Below are 17493 nucleotides of genomic sequence, written 5' to 3' on the forward strand. Positions count from 1 at the left end.
TCAAACTATTCAAAGCATTTTCTGTTTCAAAGACTAGTATACCAAAAATACATATATCACATAGAATCAATAACGCTGGAAAAGACCTCACAGATCATCAAGCCCAACCTATCACCCAACACCTCCTGACAACTAAACCATGGCACTAAGTGCCACATCCAATCCTTTTTTGAACACCTCTAGTGATGGTTACTCCACCACCTCCCTGGGCAGCACATTCCAATGGCCTATTACTCTTTCTGGGAAGAACTTTCCCCTGACCTCCAGCCTTGAGACTGTGTCCTCTTGTTCTGGTGCTGGTTGCCTGGGAGAAGAGACCACCCCTCACCTGGCTACAATCACCTTAATTATTTTATCTCAATTTTATCTAAGTCTTGAACACTTAAAAAATCACTCAAGACATTTCCTGAACCTCTGAGAGTTGTCAGATTTCCCAACTGGCATAAATTTCTCTCCTGAAATCTCTCTTCCCAGCCATCACCACTCTGTTCTTCTCAGATGATGCTTTGTTTTGCAAAGCTTATGGAAAAGCCAATTCACTTGAAAAATATTTGTGCAAACATCCTGTGTTAGCCACTAAACCCATGTGTATAAAACCAACCATATTTGCCCCATGGGAAAACGATCTGATTTGCTTTCCTGGAATGAAATGTGATGGGGCCCAGGCTCAGAGAGGATGAAGTGAGAGCTACATCTTGTGTAGTTCATTGTGGTGGGTTGAAATTACCCACCCATTCCCCCCAAAACTAATCTGGAGAAAACTACCCCCAAAACAAATTGCCAGAGCAGCTCAGTTTGCAATGGAAGCAAATGAAGCTCTATTTACAAGCAAACTGAAATCTAGAAACATTAAATGCAATGAACATGTACAAAAGACACAGTATATGTACAATATCTATATATTTACAATTCATAAGCAACACAGAAACTCCTCAGACCCCCCTGGATGGATGCAGGGGACCATGATTGCCCATGGGAATGTGCTGCCCAGGGAGGTGGTGGAGTTGCCATCACTGAAGGTGTTTAGGAGGAGACTTGATGGGGTGCTTGGTGCCATGGATTAGTTGATTAGATGGTGTTGGATGATGGGTTGGACACAATGATCTCAAAGGTCTCTTCCAACCTGGTCTGGTCTGGTCTGGTCTATTCTATTCTATTCTATTCTATTCTATTCTATTCTATTCTATTCTATTCTATTCTATTCTATTCTATTCTATTTCACCTCCTCCCCAACTCTCTCCCTCCTTCCTGTTACCTCACACAGTAGTCAAAACAGAGATCCCCTGGCAAGGCCATGGGCGTGAGGTTGAGAAGTTGCAAGCAGAAGCAACAAGAAGGAAGAAGCAAGATGAAAAGAGAGCAAGAACTGTTTATGGCTCTGCTCTCCAACCCTATTAGCAAGCCAATGAATTATATAGACCCTATCATTATTTGTCTTATTGTATCCAATGGTAATAATTCTACTTTCAGTCTTTGCAATCAGGAACTAGGCTAAAGTTCCCCCTTCAAACTGTAACATTCATGAAAACTAAGATTATTTTCATTTCAAAATCCTGAACTCAGTGTTTTCTGTATTCTCTGCCATGAAACAGATTGCAACACTAGCCTCTGCCCTGCGACCACCCCACAGTGCTTAGATGGACAGGAAGTGGTCACCGTAATGCAGCCTGGGAAATGTTGTCCTACCTTTGAGTGCAGTAAGTACTGTGCCCTTTCTTCACCAGATGTTACTCACAGATGCATCTTCCTAAGTGTATGAGCACAAAAACTTGAAAAGAGAAAGCTGCAAGTTTTGGCTCTCTTATCATATAGAGCTTACACCTCTGACACCACCTTTCCTCCTTCTCTACAGGACATGGCTGTGTGCTCAACGAAACCTACTACGCGGTAAGTACACTGAGTAACTTGCTCTTAAAATCCACCTTCAGTCAGCTCACAGTGCAGTGCTTTGGAGACTCCTACCATGGACCACATTTTGCAGCGAGGCCTGAAATAAAACAGGCTCTTCTCAGAGATTTCACATGATAGGACAAGGGGCAAAGGCTACAAGCTGGAGCATAGGAGCTTCCATGTGAACATGAGGAAAAACCTTTACATTGTTAGGGTGACAAAATGCTGGAATGGGCTGCCCAGAGAGGTTGTAGAGTCTCCTTCTCTGGAGACTTTCAAATCCCACCTGGATGTGTTCCTGTGTGACCTACCCTAAGTGATCCTGCCCTGGCAGGGAGGTTGGACTAGATGATCTGTCAAGGTCCAGCCCCTAATGTTCTGTTATTTTTCTGATTCTGTGATTACTGATTTTTTAATCAAGGTCAGCAGATCAACACCTTCCCTACAAGCAAAAGCATTTCCAGCTCTCCTTTCTGCATTGGCAGAGTTTAGTTCCAAAATGGATATTACCAACAAGAGAAACCCTGCTTAGATAAACCAACCAAAACTGTATTCAAGGATAGTTTCGGCCACACAGAGTTCAGCTTCACATTGCCTGTGTTGTACACACACACAGTAACTTGCTTTTACTGATGAATAACTAAGTGTCTTCTGACTTCCCCTAGCCTGGAGCTGTTGTTCCATCAGGCCCCTGTGAAGAATGTGTCTGCTCTGAATCCTCTTACTCCAACCCTCACCGTCCTACTATCATGTGTGCGCCTGTTATCTGCAACACGGACTGCCCAGAGGTGAGAGTTATTTTGCTCTCAGTTCTTCCTACCCCACTCAACTCAAATGTCTACCAGAATATCAGTGGTCATGTCCTCTAAGGTCAGTATCCTGGTCTCAATGCCATTTCTTCTCTGTTCTTTTCACAACAGGGCTATAAGTATACAAAGGAACCTGGACAGTGCTGCGGTACATGCAAGGCAGCAGCCTGTATCTTGACCATGGGAGGCAACGTCACACGTGTGCTCCAGGTAACTATCCCTGCTTGACTTCATTTCTGCTGAACTCTGATCATCTTTGCACTCTTTCCTCTCCTTATTCAGGCAGGGAAGGGACTGTTTGACACAGCTTGAACAGTACCTTCAGCCATGAAACTCCAGTTCTAATAAAGACTTCTGGAAGCAACTGCGATACAGAACAGTGGCTTTCAGAAACCAAGCTAGGAAAATACCTAAGTGAAAGCAATGGGCCCTTATTTGCCTTCAGCTCTGAAAATACAGCACCCATTTTGCTTGAAGGAGAATTTTATCTATGGAAACAGTTTCCTGCTCCAAACAGCTGATCTCAGGTTAGCTGAGGGCATTAGGAAAGGATGAGTCAGCGGAGCCAGTAGGAATCCTGTCGTGTATCCAAATGGACATACCATGAATTCTGATGGCAAAACCATCCAAACACAAATTCACCTTTCCAAATGAGTCCACATCTTACCCTGTTGACACAGAAAGCATGTCCACATCCAAATAAAAGTGCCGCCTCTTCACGTGGTTGATGAAGACGGCTTAGGGCGGTATGCCAATCAGACAGCTGGAATTCAAATGCATGGTTTGGGATAACCAAGCTGCACCTTTAATTTTAACTGCTTTCAGGTTGGAGAATTCTGGAATGCACCTGATAACAACTGCACAAGTTACACATGTGAAAAATATGAAGACCAGTACATTAAAGTCATCTTACAGAAGACCTGTCCTCCCTTTAACCCTGATGAGTGCGATGCAGTAAGTACTCTTGAACCAGGTCTCCTCTGAAAATGCTGCAGTGGCTAACACCAGTGCTAGAAGGATTGTGACATCCAAGGGAAAACACCTAGCAGAAGCATCATATAGGATGGAGCTCTCATTTTATCCTCTCTGAATCTGGTCCACATCAATTTTCATTTCAGAAAAGCAAATCAGAATGCAAATGGGTGATATCTCAATCCTCACTGAGGACTGGGCACTACAGAAAAGGGTACAGCATAATGTTTTGGATTCCTACACCTGTCAGAGGACCTAGGAACAAGAAAAACATTTGGATTTTTATCCCTAAATTACTTATGATTATAAATTTATTTTTTAGAATTGAGTTATTGAGAAAAAAGGTGAAGGAGAATAAGCTTCATCAGTTCACAACTCAACTCAATACAGCTCAGGGTAGATTAGAACCATCCCCACACATCCCAGGGGGCTCCTCTGAAGTAGTTATGTGCCCTTGATATTTAGCCCTGCATAAAATCAGATTCCATGTCAATACAGCAAACTTTCTGCTGCCAGAGGAATTGAAGCAGCAGGGGAAGTCTCTGCTTTCATGTGCAGCTATGAAACCTGAGGTATCTTTTTCTGTTTCCTCCACTCAAGGATGACATCAAGGTGTCTGATGATGGCTGCTGTCAAGTGTGCAAACCAAATCTGAGGAGTAAGTAATCATAACTTCGCATGTGATGATAACATGTTGCCTTGCTAGGTATATTAGTCCATCTGGCATGGCAGAGGCATAGATAGAAGAGGTGAACAGACCTAGTTTGGGACCACCACCTCACACTGGGGTGGGAAAGGAAGCAAGTGGGAAAAAGACAGACACAGAACATTTCCAGCAGGCAATTCAAGGCCTTGGAAAACATGAATCTGGTGAACTTTCCCACCTTCTGCTGTCAAATGTTAGCCCTTTTGTGGGAGTGGGAGGACTATGACTATTCCACTACTTCCTTAGATGCATTCTCTTTAAGGAAGAAAGGGAAGGCAGTGCTGGGAGTGGGATGAGCATTGCACAGCTACCACAGTGCTGCTCTTTATTTCTGTACCCTGTGCTGCAACCACATAAGCAAAAGGCAATTCTTCATTCTTGATGAACAGAAGCAGCAAAAATCATCATCTGCCCTTAGCAATGAAAAGGGAAATGCACCTAATGTGACCTGACTTCCCATTTAAGCTCCATCCATCTCAGTTTTCTACTAGATTCTATCACACAGAGAGAGCCATTTCTATGCACACATATTTTAACCACTTTTGGCTTGTCTGTGACACCCTCAGGTTGTATGAAGCGCAACAGCACTGATGTCATCAGATACCGTGGCTGCGTGTCTCCTGCACCTGTGGAGATCACATACTGTGAAGGCAGCTGTGATGCTTATGCACGGTAAGTGGCATAACAATCATAGAACCTTTAAGGTTGGGAAGACCTCCAAGATCCTCAAGTCCAACCCAACACTTCCATGACCACTAGACCATGTCCTAAAGCGCAATATCTACTCCTTCTTGGAACACCTTCAGGGATGGTGACTCCACCACCTCCCTCTCCCAATGCCTGACCACTCTTTCAGCCAAGAAATTCTTCCTAATATCCAATCTAAACCTCCCTTGGCACAGCTTGAGACCATCACCTCTTGTCTAGTTGTTAGTCACTTCAGAGTAGAGGTCAGCACTGGCCTCACTACAACCTGCATTCAGTTAGCAATCGAGAGGAATAAGGTCTCCTCTCAGCTTTCTCTTCCTCAGACTGAACTATCCCAGCTCCCTCAGCCTCTCCTACTAAGTCCTGCTCTCCAAACCTCTCACCAGCTTTGTTGCACTTCTCTGTAACCACTCCAGCACCTCAGTGTCTTTCTTATACTGCAGTGCCCAAATCACATTCTCCTGTCTTCTACACTTTATAGTGGCTACACAAAGAGAATTGCAAATGATTTGTAACATGTCCAACATCCACCCAGCCATCAGCTGCTTCCATTGTGCTAACCAGACTCTTTAACAGCCACTCTGGTGTGCTGGCTTAATTACCTCAAGACTCATCATGTTTTAACAGCCTGTCCAGTGTCATGGTGAATAGACCCAAATTTTTATTACTGTCCATGTAAAAGTGAAGGGTTTGGTGTGTTGTTTTTTTCTCTCATTCTTATCTCATTTTGACCTGGCTTAATATGTCATCTGCATTCATTCATTTACTTCTTCTGTGACTTCATGAAGAGCTAGGCCCATCCATTTTTACACCGTGGAGCAACATACTTCTAACTTACCACAACAGTCTAAGAATTGATAATATTGAGCACTAGCCCCACGTGCAAGCATGTCACTGCTGGTTGTATGTAGTAATGTGGCTGGGGGGCAGTGCTCTTTCTGATGTCATTACTGAACCCCTCTCTTTTGTTGCTTTTGCAACCAGGTATTCCCTAGAGGCGAACACCATGGACCACAAGTGCTCATGTTGTCAGGAAATCAAGACCAGACAAAGAAAGGTGACTCTGACATGCAGTGATGGATCCTTCCTGGATTACTCCTACACCTACGTGGAGAAATGCAGCTGTGTGACTGCTGACTGCATTCCCCAAGGCACCACCCAACAGCAAACAAAGCAGATCTCCCAGGAGCAAGTGAAAGGCTGAAAGCAGCACTAGAGAGAAGTCGCCAAAGAAGGGCTGAACATAAAACTTTAAATTAAAACCAAACCAAAACCCCAAAACCAAACCAACCAAACTTTGAAAAAGAAAAAACAATTAAAGTGTCCAAAGCAGCTCAGATTTTTGGTGACCAGATGATGCGATCTTCAGCATACAAACCCAAGGCATCATTTCAAGTTCTCATTATCAATCTGCTGTACCTCTCTGCTTCTTCTTCTCTTTGCAATAAGGAAATCTTAGCCTGCAGGAAGCCATACCTCCTCAACCTGTACACTTTCTACACCTGCAACTATCATTGTTTTTTCCTTGATGAGCTTATTTCCCTGCCTCCCAGGAAAACCAAATGGAATAAATCTGATCATGAGAAGCTGCTGTGCACTGCTCTTTGTTTACACACCACCAACCACATAGCAACTGTATGAAACTATGGATATTTTTGTGTTTGTGCTTAACTGTTTACAGAAGAACTATATATATATATTATTGTTATTTTTTGCCAATGGGGCACATGAAGGATTTTTGTAAACAAAACTTAATAATAATAATAATAATAATAGTCATAATATATGTAAATTCTTTCCTAGGAAGCTTTGAAAAGTTGAACCACTGCTATTTATTCTCTCAGAATGTATGTCATCCCCTTTCTTAGCCTTAGTCCTGGTAGCTGGGTGTGGTTATCTCCTCCTCCTGGTTTGTCTTGGAATATTGTTTCATTTTTTTTGTTCCTTACCAAAAAAACACAAACCAACCACCAACCAACCACCACCTAATGATGATTAATAAATCTGAAGCATTTTACAGCATGTCTCCTTTGACTTTTCACTGCATACCTCCCACACAGAGCTGCTGGCCCTGTTAAAAACTGTGGCTTCCCCTCCTGCCACAGTCATTTCTCAACAGCTTCAGGTCAATAGGCAATCTGGACTGTGGTACCTAAGCCCTGTAGAGCTTCAATACTGTTTTGAGTAAAAGGCACTCAGAATCAAATATTGAAAGAGTTCCAATCCATCAAGTGCTCAGAAGCCATCAATTAGTGAGCTTCCAGCAAGCAAGCAGATTCATAGCTCATAGATCCATGGAATGGGTTGGGTTGGAAGAGACCTTCAAGATCATCCATTTCCAAACCCCCTGCCATGGGCAGGGACACTTCCCACTAACCCAGGTTGTTTAAGGCCTCATCCAACCTGGCCTTGAACACCTCCAGGGAAGGAACATCCACAGCCTCCCTGGACAGCCTGTTCCATTGTCTCCCCACCCTCACTGTCATAGTATCATAGTACCAGTCAGGGTTGGAAGGCACCACAAGGATCATCTAGTTCCAACCCCCCTGCCATGGGCAGGGACACCCCACACTAGATCAGCCTGGCCAGAGCCTCGTCCAGCCTGGGCTTAAACACCTCCAGGGATGGCGCCCCAACCACCTCCCTGGACAACCCATTCCAGAGCCAAGAGTTTCTTCCTAATCTCCAGTCTCAATCTCCCCTCCTCAAACTTCAATCCATTCCCCTTCATGTTATCACAACAAGTCCTTGTAAAAAGTCCCTTCCTGGATTTCTTGAAGGCCTCCTTCAGGTTCTGGAAGGCTGCTCTTAGGTCTCTCCAGAGCCTTCTTTTCCCCAGGCTGAACAGCCCCAACTCTCCCAGCCTGTCCCCATAGGGGAGGTGCTCAATGTGATAGAGTGGGATGTACATCCTGATTGGTTTTGTCCATCTGATTAGTTTTGTCCATAAAACCTTGCTCTGTGTGCATGGGCCTGCCCACGGGGCGGGACCAAGGCTGTCATCTGGGGAACAGCTGAGGAGGACTGCCGATCTTCACCAACAGGAGGCAGGGGAGACCTAGAAGAGACTGAATACACATGCGCAGAGTAGAGCCACGAAGTTTCGAGAAGGAGGGCGTCAATCAAGAGGAGAAAGGTTATAAAGGGGGACGGGAACTCGACGTAAGTGCGGCAGTTGCGGAGCGGAGACTCCCCTGTCGTCCAGCGCTGTGTTTGCTCCTGCCTTGCTACTTAATAAATTGTCAAAATTTTCTATTCGGTGATGTATTTTGTTTAATAAAACTCTATAACACTCAAGACCCTCTCCATCAGCTCCATTTCCTTTTGCTGGGAGCCCCAGAACTGGAGGCAGTGCTGCAGGTGGGGTCTCAGCAGAGCAGAGCAGAGCAGAGGGGCAGAATCCCCTCCCTGTGCTGCTGTTCTCCCTGATCTGGCTGCAGCTCAGCACTCAGCTGGCTCTGGGCTGCCAGGGACCATTGCTGGCTCCTGGGGAGTTTGTCACCAGCTGACACCCCCAAGGCCTTCTCCTCAAGGCTGCTCTCCAGCCACTCCTTGCCCACCCTAGATTTATGCTTGGGATTGCCCTGACCCAGGTGTAGATCTTTGTACACACTTAATAGCTCTGAAAGTTTCTTACACACAGCAATAACAACTCATACCCTCCCCTACTCTCACTGGGCATCACTAGTAACATCACACCTCCTGCTGGCTCAAATCCCTACCTCCTCCCAGCTTCTTGTTTACAAGTTACTTCACCCCATTTTCTTCCAGTGCTTAGACTCTTCTGCTCCCCAGTGAGGCTGCAAGTGGCATACTGCTCTGCTCCCTCCTTTCCACCTAACCCATGAGGCTTCCCAGGGCAGCACTACAACTGAAGCAGTCCTTCAATAGCTGGAGTATCTCTCTGAGGAGGAAAGTCTGGGGCTGCTAAGCCTGGGGAAGAGCAGGGGTGGGGGGCAAGAGGATGGGGCCAGACTCTTTTCAGTGGTGCCCAGAGACAGGACTAGGGGCAATGGGCACAAACCAGACCACAGTTAGTTCCCTGAATCATTAAAGTTGGAAAAGACCTCCAAGATCATTACATCCAACTGTCAACCCAGCATCACCATGGCCACTCTACCATGGCTCAGAGTGCCATGTGTTTTTCAGCCCCTCCAGCAATGGTGACTCCAGCACCTCCCTGGGCAGCCTGTTCCCACTCTTTCAGTAAATAAATTTTTCCTACTGCCCAATGTAAACCTCTCCCAGTGCACCTTGAAGCCATTTCCTCTTCTCCTATCACTAGATACTTGGGAGAAGAGACCAAACCCCACCTCATTACAACCTCCATTCAGGGAGTTGGAGAGAGTGAGGTCTCCCTTCAGCCCCCTTTTCTTCAGGCTGAACAACCCTAGGTACCTCAGCTGCTCCTCACAAGACTTGTGCTCTAGACCATTCACCAGCTCTGTTAGAGTGAACGATCTCCAGAGGTGCCAGCATGCTGGGACTCTTCCTGAATCCATGGCTGCTCTGACAAGTTCTCTCTTCCCTGGCAAGCTGGGAAGTCAGTCTCCTCCGTGCAGGTCCCACGGAGCTATGCTCGTGGAGGTCATTGATGTACATCACACCAAGGCTGACACCAGAGGGCTCCAGGCTCACAGTTTACAAGCCTGTGTGAAAAAGGTTCCTCTGGAAATGGTTCCTTTCAAGGCACTTGGAAGTGAGCCACATAATAACAATTGCTTTACATTCAAGCCACCTTGAGTACTGGATTCAGTTACGGGACCCTGACTATAAGAAAGTCATTGAGGTGCTGAAGCAGATTTAGAGAAGGGCAACAAAGCTAATGAAGGGTCTGCAGAACAGGGCTGGTGAGGAGCAGCTCAGGGAATTGGGGTTGTTTAGTCTGGAGAAAGGAAGGCTCCAGGGAGACCTCATTGCTCTCTACAACTCCCTGAAGGGAGGTTGGAGGGAAGTGGGGCTTGATTTTTCAATCAAGAATAGCATGGCCAGCAGGAGCAGGGAGGTCATTGTGCCCTGGACTCAGCACTGCTCAGGCCACACCTTGAGTCCTGTGTCCAGTTCTGGGCTCCTCAGTTTAGGAAAGATGTTGAGATGCTGGAAGGTGTCCAGAGAAGGGCAACAAAGCTGGGGAGGGGTCTGGAGCACAGCCCTGTGAAGAGAGGCTGAGGGAGCTGGGGTTGCTTAGCCTGCAGAAGAGGAGGCTCAGGGGAGACCTCATTGCTCTCTCCAACTCCCTGAAGGGAGGTTTGTAGCCAGGTGGGGGTTGGGCTCTTCTTCCAGGCAGCCAGCACCAGAGCAAGAGGACACAGTCTCAAGCTGTGCCAGGGAAGGTTCAGGCTGGATGTTAGGAAGAAGTTCTTCATAGAAAGAGAGATTGGCCATGGGAATGTGCTGCCCAGGGAGGTGGTGGAGTCACCATCACTGGAGGTGTTTAGGAAGAGCCTGGATGAGGTGCATAGATAAAGGTTGCTCACCAGACTGCAGCTGCCCTGGAAATAATGGGCAGATAGCAGCCACTGCTCTCCATACTCTCTGGAATATGCATGTTCACCACCTGGCCTCATACCTAAAAAAAACTGTATAAAACTGTATAAAAGATCTGTAAAAACTGTAAAAACTGTATAAAAGATCTGAGCAGCTACTGGCACAGAAGAAGGAAAAGACCTGGACAATGCCACTGAGAAGGACAACAGGAGAGAAGGGAAAGCCTGGGGCAATGCTGTGCTGAAGAAAAGCAGAGAGAGGAACAGGAGAGAAAAATGGCAGAGACATCACCATAGAGCCTGGAAGAAGCAGACCAAGAAGAACCCACTCTCCATGTCCTAAGTTCCTCATGCTGCAACTCATGGAGCTGAAGAGGCTGCTCAGAGGACAGCACAGCCAACAAGGATGACCTCTCGTCCATGCCAAAGCTGCAGCAGCCTTCCTCCACAGACCCAAACTGTCTTGGGGGGTGAGGGGTGTGGTAATATAATTCCTTTCCTCTTCTCTCTCCCTCTTCTCTCTCTCCCCCTCTCTATTCTCTCTCTCTCCCCTTCTGCTCCATGCACTTTGTTTGTGCAATAAACAGCCTCGCTGTGGACATCTTGGCCTCGTTTGTGCCTCTAATTTCACGACACAGGAATATTCCAAAGAGCTGAGGCTCTGTCCCTCTCTGGACAAAGACAATTATACAGCACTTAATTAGTTTTGCCTAATCTGATCTTCTTTGGAACACAAACACACTGCAGCAGAAAAATCATTCACTTAGGACAGGCTTTATTGCAGCTGTACAAAAAGCATCCAAAGCAGATGGGTCTCATTTCAACAGTGGCTGTCATCAGTCCTGCCTTGACCATTCATAGTCTCACTTACCACTCAGCACTTCTGTTGTGTAGCCTAACTACTACACAACCAGCTGATTTCTTCCCCTTTTCCCCACTGCATTTTAAACAACTGCAGTGTAAATAATGAATCACTAACAAGCACTTTTCAAGTATGCTTTGTAATTACCAGGAACATATAAGATGTAACCTGAAATTACACTGTCTGCTCAGATTTACCACCTAGGAGTTCACTTCAAACTCAGTTCATTTGACTGCTAAAGCACAACTGCCACCTTTTAAGTCACATCATGCTCTGAAAAGGAGCTATGGAAAGGTTTAGGATGGTTTGTGGCATAAGGCAGGAGCAGGGCTGATAAAAGACTACACAAGAATGTAAACCATACCTGTCTGCCTGACCTCAGTGCCAGGAAAGATTATGGAGCAGATCATCTTGGGGGCAATCACAGCACACCTGCAGGATGGCCAAGGGATCAGGCCCAGCCAACATGCATTTAGGAAGGGCAGGTCCTGCCTCACCAACCTGATCTCCTTCTATGTCCAGGTGACTGCCTGGTGGATGTGGGGCAGGCTGTGGATGTAGTCTGCCTGGACTGAACTGGGCATGAGAGGAGAGAGGTCCCTTAGCCCTCTCTGAGCCAAGGAAAAGCTCCAGACTGAACTGGGCATGAGAGGAGAGAGGTCTCTTGGCCCTCTCTGAGCCACGAGCTGCTTGAATTACAGTCACAGCATCTGGGATGTCACCAGACAGAGGAGCAAGCCATGAGTCCCCACCTAATGTGCTGCAGAATTCTCCCTGCTGGGAAGCTGCAGATTGCAGCACCTTTATTTCTGGCTTAAATTGCTGCAGTGGACACTCTCAGATTTGTGCTTAAATCCTTTAACTGTCTTCATATGATGAATATGTTCCCCACAGCCACCTCACAGAACCTGTGAATATAATTTGTAAAGAGGTTACAGTGGAGTTTGAAGATACCACCCCCAGAAATATGAAATATATAAACATATATTTTCTTGCAGTCTGCTCAGTCCCCTCCTGCTGTTACAGCCATGGATGTAAATAAAATCCCTTTGTTGCCTCCCTCTGGTAGAATAGAATAGAATAGAATAGAATAGAATAGAATAGAATAGAATAGAATAGAATAGAATAGAATAGAATTAACCAACTTGGAAGAGACCTCAGAGATTATCAAGTTCAACCTATCACCCAACACCATCTAACCAACTAAACCATGGCACCAAGCACCCCATCCAGGCTCTTCCTAAACACCTCCAGTGATGGTGACTCTACCACCTCCCTGGGCAGCACATTCCCATGGCCAATCTCTCTTTCTGAGAAGAATTTCTTCCTAACATCCAGCCTAAACCTCCTCTGGCACAGCTTGAAACTGTGTCCTCTTGTTCTGGTGCTGGTTGCCTGGGAGAAGAGACCAACCCCCACCTGGCTACAACCTCCCTTCAGGGAGTTGGAGAGAGCAAGGTGGTCTCCCCTGAGCCTCCTCTTCTCCAGGCTAAACAACCCCAGCTCCCTCAGCCTCTCCTCACAGGGCTGTGCTCCAGACCCCTCCCCAGCTTTGTTGCCCTTCTCTGGACACCTCCCAGCATCTCAACATCTTTCCTAAACTGAGGAGCCCAGAACTGGGCACAGGACTCAAGGTGTGGCCTGAGCAGTGCTGAGCACAGGGCAGAATGACCTCCCTGCTCCTGCTGGCCACACTGTTCCTGATGCAGGCCAGGATGCCATTGGCCTTCTTGGCCACCTGGGCACACTGCTGGCTCATGTTCAGCCTACTATCAACCTGGTACCCTTAGGTCCCTTTCTGCCTGGCTGCTCTCCAGCCACTCTGACCCCAGTCTAAATCCAAGCATATTTGGAATTGCCCTAAAATTTGGACAATATCAGATGTGGACTTTACACCTGCTGTCTCTCTCAGCCCCAAGCCAGGCAAACCCTCTCATTCCCCTGTAGGTAATCTCTAGGGAAGTCTGGGGTCAGAACTGAGCTTTATGGCACTGCTCAGTGTCACTGCTACTGAGGCATAAAGCTGCCAGCTGCAGCACAGGCACAATATGAGAGCTGGCAGGCAAAATGTGACAGTAGGTGATGTACAGTCTGCAGAGGAGCCATAATAAACATCACCAAGGAATGACCTCCTGCTACAGCAGAACAAACTTTCTTGCTCACATTAACTGGAGAATGTGTTTATGGAGAATGAGATTACTCCACTCATTGCAGTTCTATCACTTGCTCTGCTATCAATGCCTTCATGCTTTATGACCTCATTCTAATGGAAATTCAGGCCCATTATTCAGATAGCTGCTGTTTTACAGGAAATGAGCATCATAATTGCACTGAATTAGTGTTGACTGAAGATAATGCCAAACCATACTGAGTCACACAGCTCAGGGCAAGGCGCAGTCCCAGTGTGTCTGAGAGAGCTGCTACAGTCCACTCCATCTAACAGAATCACTGAATGGTCTGCCTTGGAAGTACAATAAGGCCACAAGACGATCTCCCAGGAACCTTCTCTTCTGCAGGTTGATCAACCCCAACTCCCTCAGCCTGACCCCACAGGACCACTTCTTTAGGAGAAAGACAGTGAGGGGTTTATCTGCAGCACAGTTCTACAGAATCACCAAGGTTGGAAGAGACCTCAAAGATCCAACCTGTCCACAGGCCTCATGATGAAAGCATGGCACCAAGTGCCCCCTGGGGACACCTATTCTGAGAGGAATTGGCAATCTCACTGCATTTCTGCTCCTGGCACAGCAACTGAACTGTGCCTGAAAAGCCTGGGACTATGTTTTTCTGCCTAGTTGTAATATTTTCTGGGTTTGTTTTGTTTTGTTTGGGCTGATTGGTTGGGTTTTGCTTGTTTGATTGTTTCACCCTGACAGGGATCGAGGTAGAAACAGCCTCATCCTGTCATACAAACAGGCGCTGCAAACAACCTCCTCATCTCAGGCAAACACTGCAAATAAAATCGCAGCTTTGCCACCCCACAGCAGCTTAGTGGAGCACAAGCTAATCTGCCTCCCAAGGAAACCTGTCATCTCATACCCAAGACTGTCTCTAAAGGGTGGAAAAGTACTGGTGGAAAACTGCTCCCCAGTTCCCCACCCCTTCCCATCCAACCCGAGGACGGCTGCCCAGTCCCTGCTGCAGCCCCAGGGTCTGTTCACCTCAGTCCCTACAGTCAGGGCACAGCAATGCCCTGGCTCCCTCCTGTATCCACTGTGGCAGAGGTCACACCTCTCACTATTTATACAGGTGATAAAAATACCTGCATTAATGCCTATAAAAATACACTCTCTGCACACAGGGGAACAAAGCAAGCTACCCCACCGTTCTCCATGAAGTCCAGTTCCGAATGTCACTGGGATTTGGCACAGTTTTTGCTTCTTTAAAGGTTAGAAGAGAAGACAGGAAAACATCTCTGGCTGGACTACGAAAGCATAGCCTTTTAGCAAGCTTTTTGTGTTTGTCAGCAAGTGAAAACTGGTTGATCCTGGTTGCCAGGCACAGCAAAGTTGCATGGGTGCTGCATTCTGCAGCTGTCTCTGTGCCTCGGAAGATGCTCCCCTGGCCCTGCCTGGTGCACATTTCTGCTCTGTTCACAGGGCCTTCAGGCAAGGGAGAGCATTCTGTTAGACTGAGGGAGCTGGAATTGTTCAGCCTGGAGAAGAGGAGGCTGAGGGGAGACTTCATTGCTCTCTACAGCTCATTGAAAAGAGCTTGAAGCTAGGAAGGGGTTGGTTTCTTCTCCCTAATAACAAGTAATAGGATGATTGCAGCAGGGGAGGTTTGGGTTGGATGTAATGAAAGATTTCTTCACTGAAAGGGTCATGGTGAGGGGTTTAGAGCACAGCCCTGTGAGGAGAGGCTGAGGGAGCTGGGGGTGTTTAGCCTGGAGAAGAGGAGGCTCAGGGGAGACCTTCTTGCTGTTTACAACCCCCTGAAGGGAGGTTGTAGCCAGGTGGGGGTTGGTCTCTCCTCCCAGGCAACCAGCAACAGAACAAGAGGACACAGTCTCAAGCTGTGCCAGGGGAGGTTCAAGCTGGATGTTAGGAAGGAGTTCTTCACAGAAAGAGAGACTGGCCATTGGAATGTGCTGCCCAGGGAGGTGGTGGAGTCACCATCACTGGAGGTGTTTAGGAAGAGCCTGGATGAGGCGCTTGGTGCCATGGTTTAGTTGATTAGATGGTGTTGGGTGATAGGTTGGACTCCATGATCTCAAAGGTCTTTTCCAACCTGGTCTGGTCTATTCTATTCTATTCCATTCCATTCTATTCTATTCCATAAAGCCCTAGACCAGGCTGCCCAGTGAAGTAGTGGAGTCCCCAGCCCTGGAGGGCTTTAAAAGCCAGGTAGATGTAGTGCTGAGCAACATGTTTTAGTGGTGACCTGGCAGTGCTGGGTTAATTATTAGATGTGATGATCTGGAGGGCTCTTCCAACTGAAATGGTCCAATGAGTCCTGTGTTCAGTTCTGGGCCACTCACTTTAAGAAAGACATTGAGTTGCTGGAAGGTGTCCAGAGGAGGGCAACAAAGCTGGGGAGGGGTCTGGAGCACAGCCCTGTGAGGAGAGGCTGAGGGAGCTGGGGTTGCTTAGCCTGGAGAAGAGGAGGCTCAGGGGAGACCTTCTTGCTGTCTACAACTACCTGAAGGGAGGTTGTAGCCAGGGGGCGTTGGTCTCTTCTCTCAGGCAACCAGTGACAGAACAAGAGGACACAGTCTCAAGCTGTGCCAAGGGAAGTTTAGGCTGGGTGCTAGGAAGAAATTCTTCCTAGAAAGAGTAATTTACCATTGGAATGGTGTTGGAGTCACCATCACTGGAGGTGTTTAAAAAGAGCCTGGATGAGGCACTTGGTGCCATGGGTTAGTTGGTTAGATGGTGTTGGGTGATAGGTTGGACTTGATGATCTCAGAGGTCTTTTCCAACCTGGTTAATTCTGTGATTCTGTACTCCTCTCCAGAAGGCAAGCTTTGGCTCTGCTGAGAACTTGATGTGCCATACCCATCCACTCAGTCATGCTGAGTGCAAAAGCAATGCCTGTCAAGAGTCACTGATTGCTTTGGGTTGGAAGAGCCTGCAAAGGCCATTTTGTGTAACCCCTCCACAGTGAGCTCCACACCTCTAGCTAGATCAGGCTGCCCAGGGACACATTAAGTCTGAAGATCAAAGAGTTGACTTACAAGGAAACAGCAGAATGTGTGCAAGGACAGTTTGTTTGCCACCTTGCTATAAGAGGAATTCTATCCTTATATTTCTTTAGGCTATGTCTGTCTTGTTATTTATTCTTTGCCTCATTCTTAATATCCATTGTATCATGCAGCTTAAGGCATATTTGTACAGATGATTATGTTGCATTTCTCCTGTTACAAGACACAGCTTACTGACTGCTTCACTGTTTACTGACTTGTATGCTCCCTTCAAGCTTCAACACATGCCTTTTAAGCACAATATGAGCATATGATTTAAGTGCAACATGAGGGGTGGATTCTCCCACTCTGCTCTGGTGAGACCTCACCTCCATCACTGCATCCAGTTCTGGGGCCCCCAGCACAAGGAGGAGCTGGAGCTGCTGGAGAGGATCTAGAATGGTTTAGTTGGTTGGGTGGTGTTGGATGATAGGTGGGACACGATGATCTTGAAGGTCTCTTCCAAGCTGGTTTATTCTATTCTATTCTATTCTATGTGTTCTATTCTTTGGAATTTAGAATCATAGAGTCACTTTGGTTGGAAAAGACCTTCAAGATCATCAAGTTCAACCATGAAGATACACCTTGCAGGTGTGAAGATCTGAAGTGTGCACTTCAAAATAGAAAGGGACTAAATCTATTACTTTTAGGCTGGAGCTTAGGAAGAAGTTCTACACAGAGAGAGTGATTGCCCATTGGAATGGACTGCCCAGGGAGGTGGTGGAGTCACCATCACTGGAGGTGTTCAGGAGGAGACTTGATTGGGAGCTTGGTGCCATAGTTTAGTTGATTAGGTGGTGTTGGATGATGGGTTGGACTTGATCTTGAAGGTCTCTTCCAACCTGGTCTATGCTATTCTAGAAGAGACTACAAAGATG

At 46.8% G+C, this 17493-nt stretch overlaps 2 protein-coding genes across 2 annotated transcripts in view; both read left to right on the forward strand.

Moving 5' to 3' along the window:
• The window catches only part of MUC5AC (mucin 5AC, oligomeric mucus/gel-forming), a 53267-nt gene extending 46978 nt beyond the window's left edge, over positions 1 to 6289 (forward strand). Inside the window, exons 55-61 of the mRNA XM_054172006.1 lie at positions 1593 to 1697; positions 1853 to 1887; positions 2556 to 2678; positions 3525 to 3653; positions 4272 to 4329; positions 4944 to 5049; positions 6070 to 6289. Coding sequence (XP_054027981.1) covers positions 1593 to 1697; positions 1853 to 1887; positions 2556 to 2678; positions 3525 to 3653; positions 4272 to 4329; positions 4944 to 5049; positions 6070 to 6289 — 776 coding nt within the window. The remainder of the gene's footprint in view (positions 1 to 1592; positions 1698 to 1852; positions 1888 to 2555; positions 2679 to 3524; positions 3654 to 4271; positions 4330 to 4943; positions 5050 to 6069) is intronic.
• A 1874-nt stretch (positions 6290 to 8163) lies between these two features.
• Positions 8164 to 17493, forward strand: part of LOC104301094 (mucin-5B) — a 95730-nt gene continuing 86400 nt past the window's right edge. The window contains exon 1 of the mRNA XM_054172007.1: positions 8164 to 8251. Within this exon, the coding sequence (XP_054027982.1) occupies positions 8164 to 8251 (88 nt within the window). The remainder of the gene's footprint in view (positions 8252 to 17493) is intronic.

Source organism: Dryobates pubescens, chromosome 22 (genome assembly GCF_014839835.1).
Source record: "Dryobates pubescens isolate bDryPub1 chromosome 22, bDryPub1.pri, whole genome shotgun sequence".
NCBI lineage: Eukaryota > Metazoa > Chordata > Aves > Piciformes > Picidae > Dryobates > Dryobates pubescens.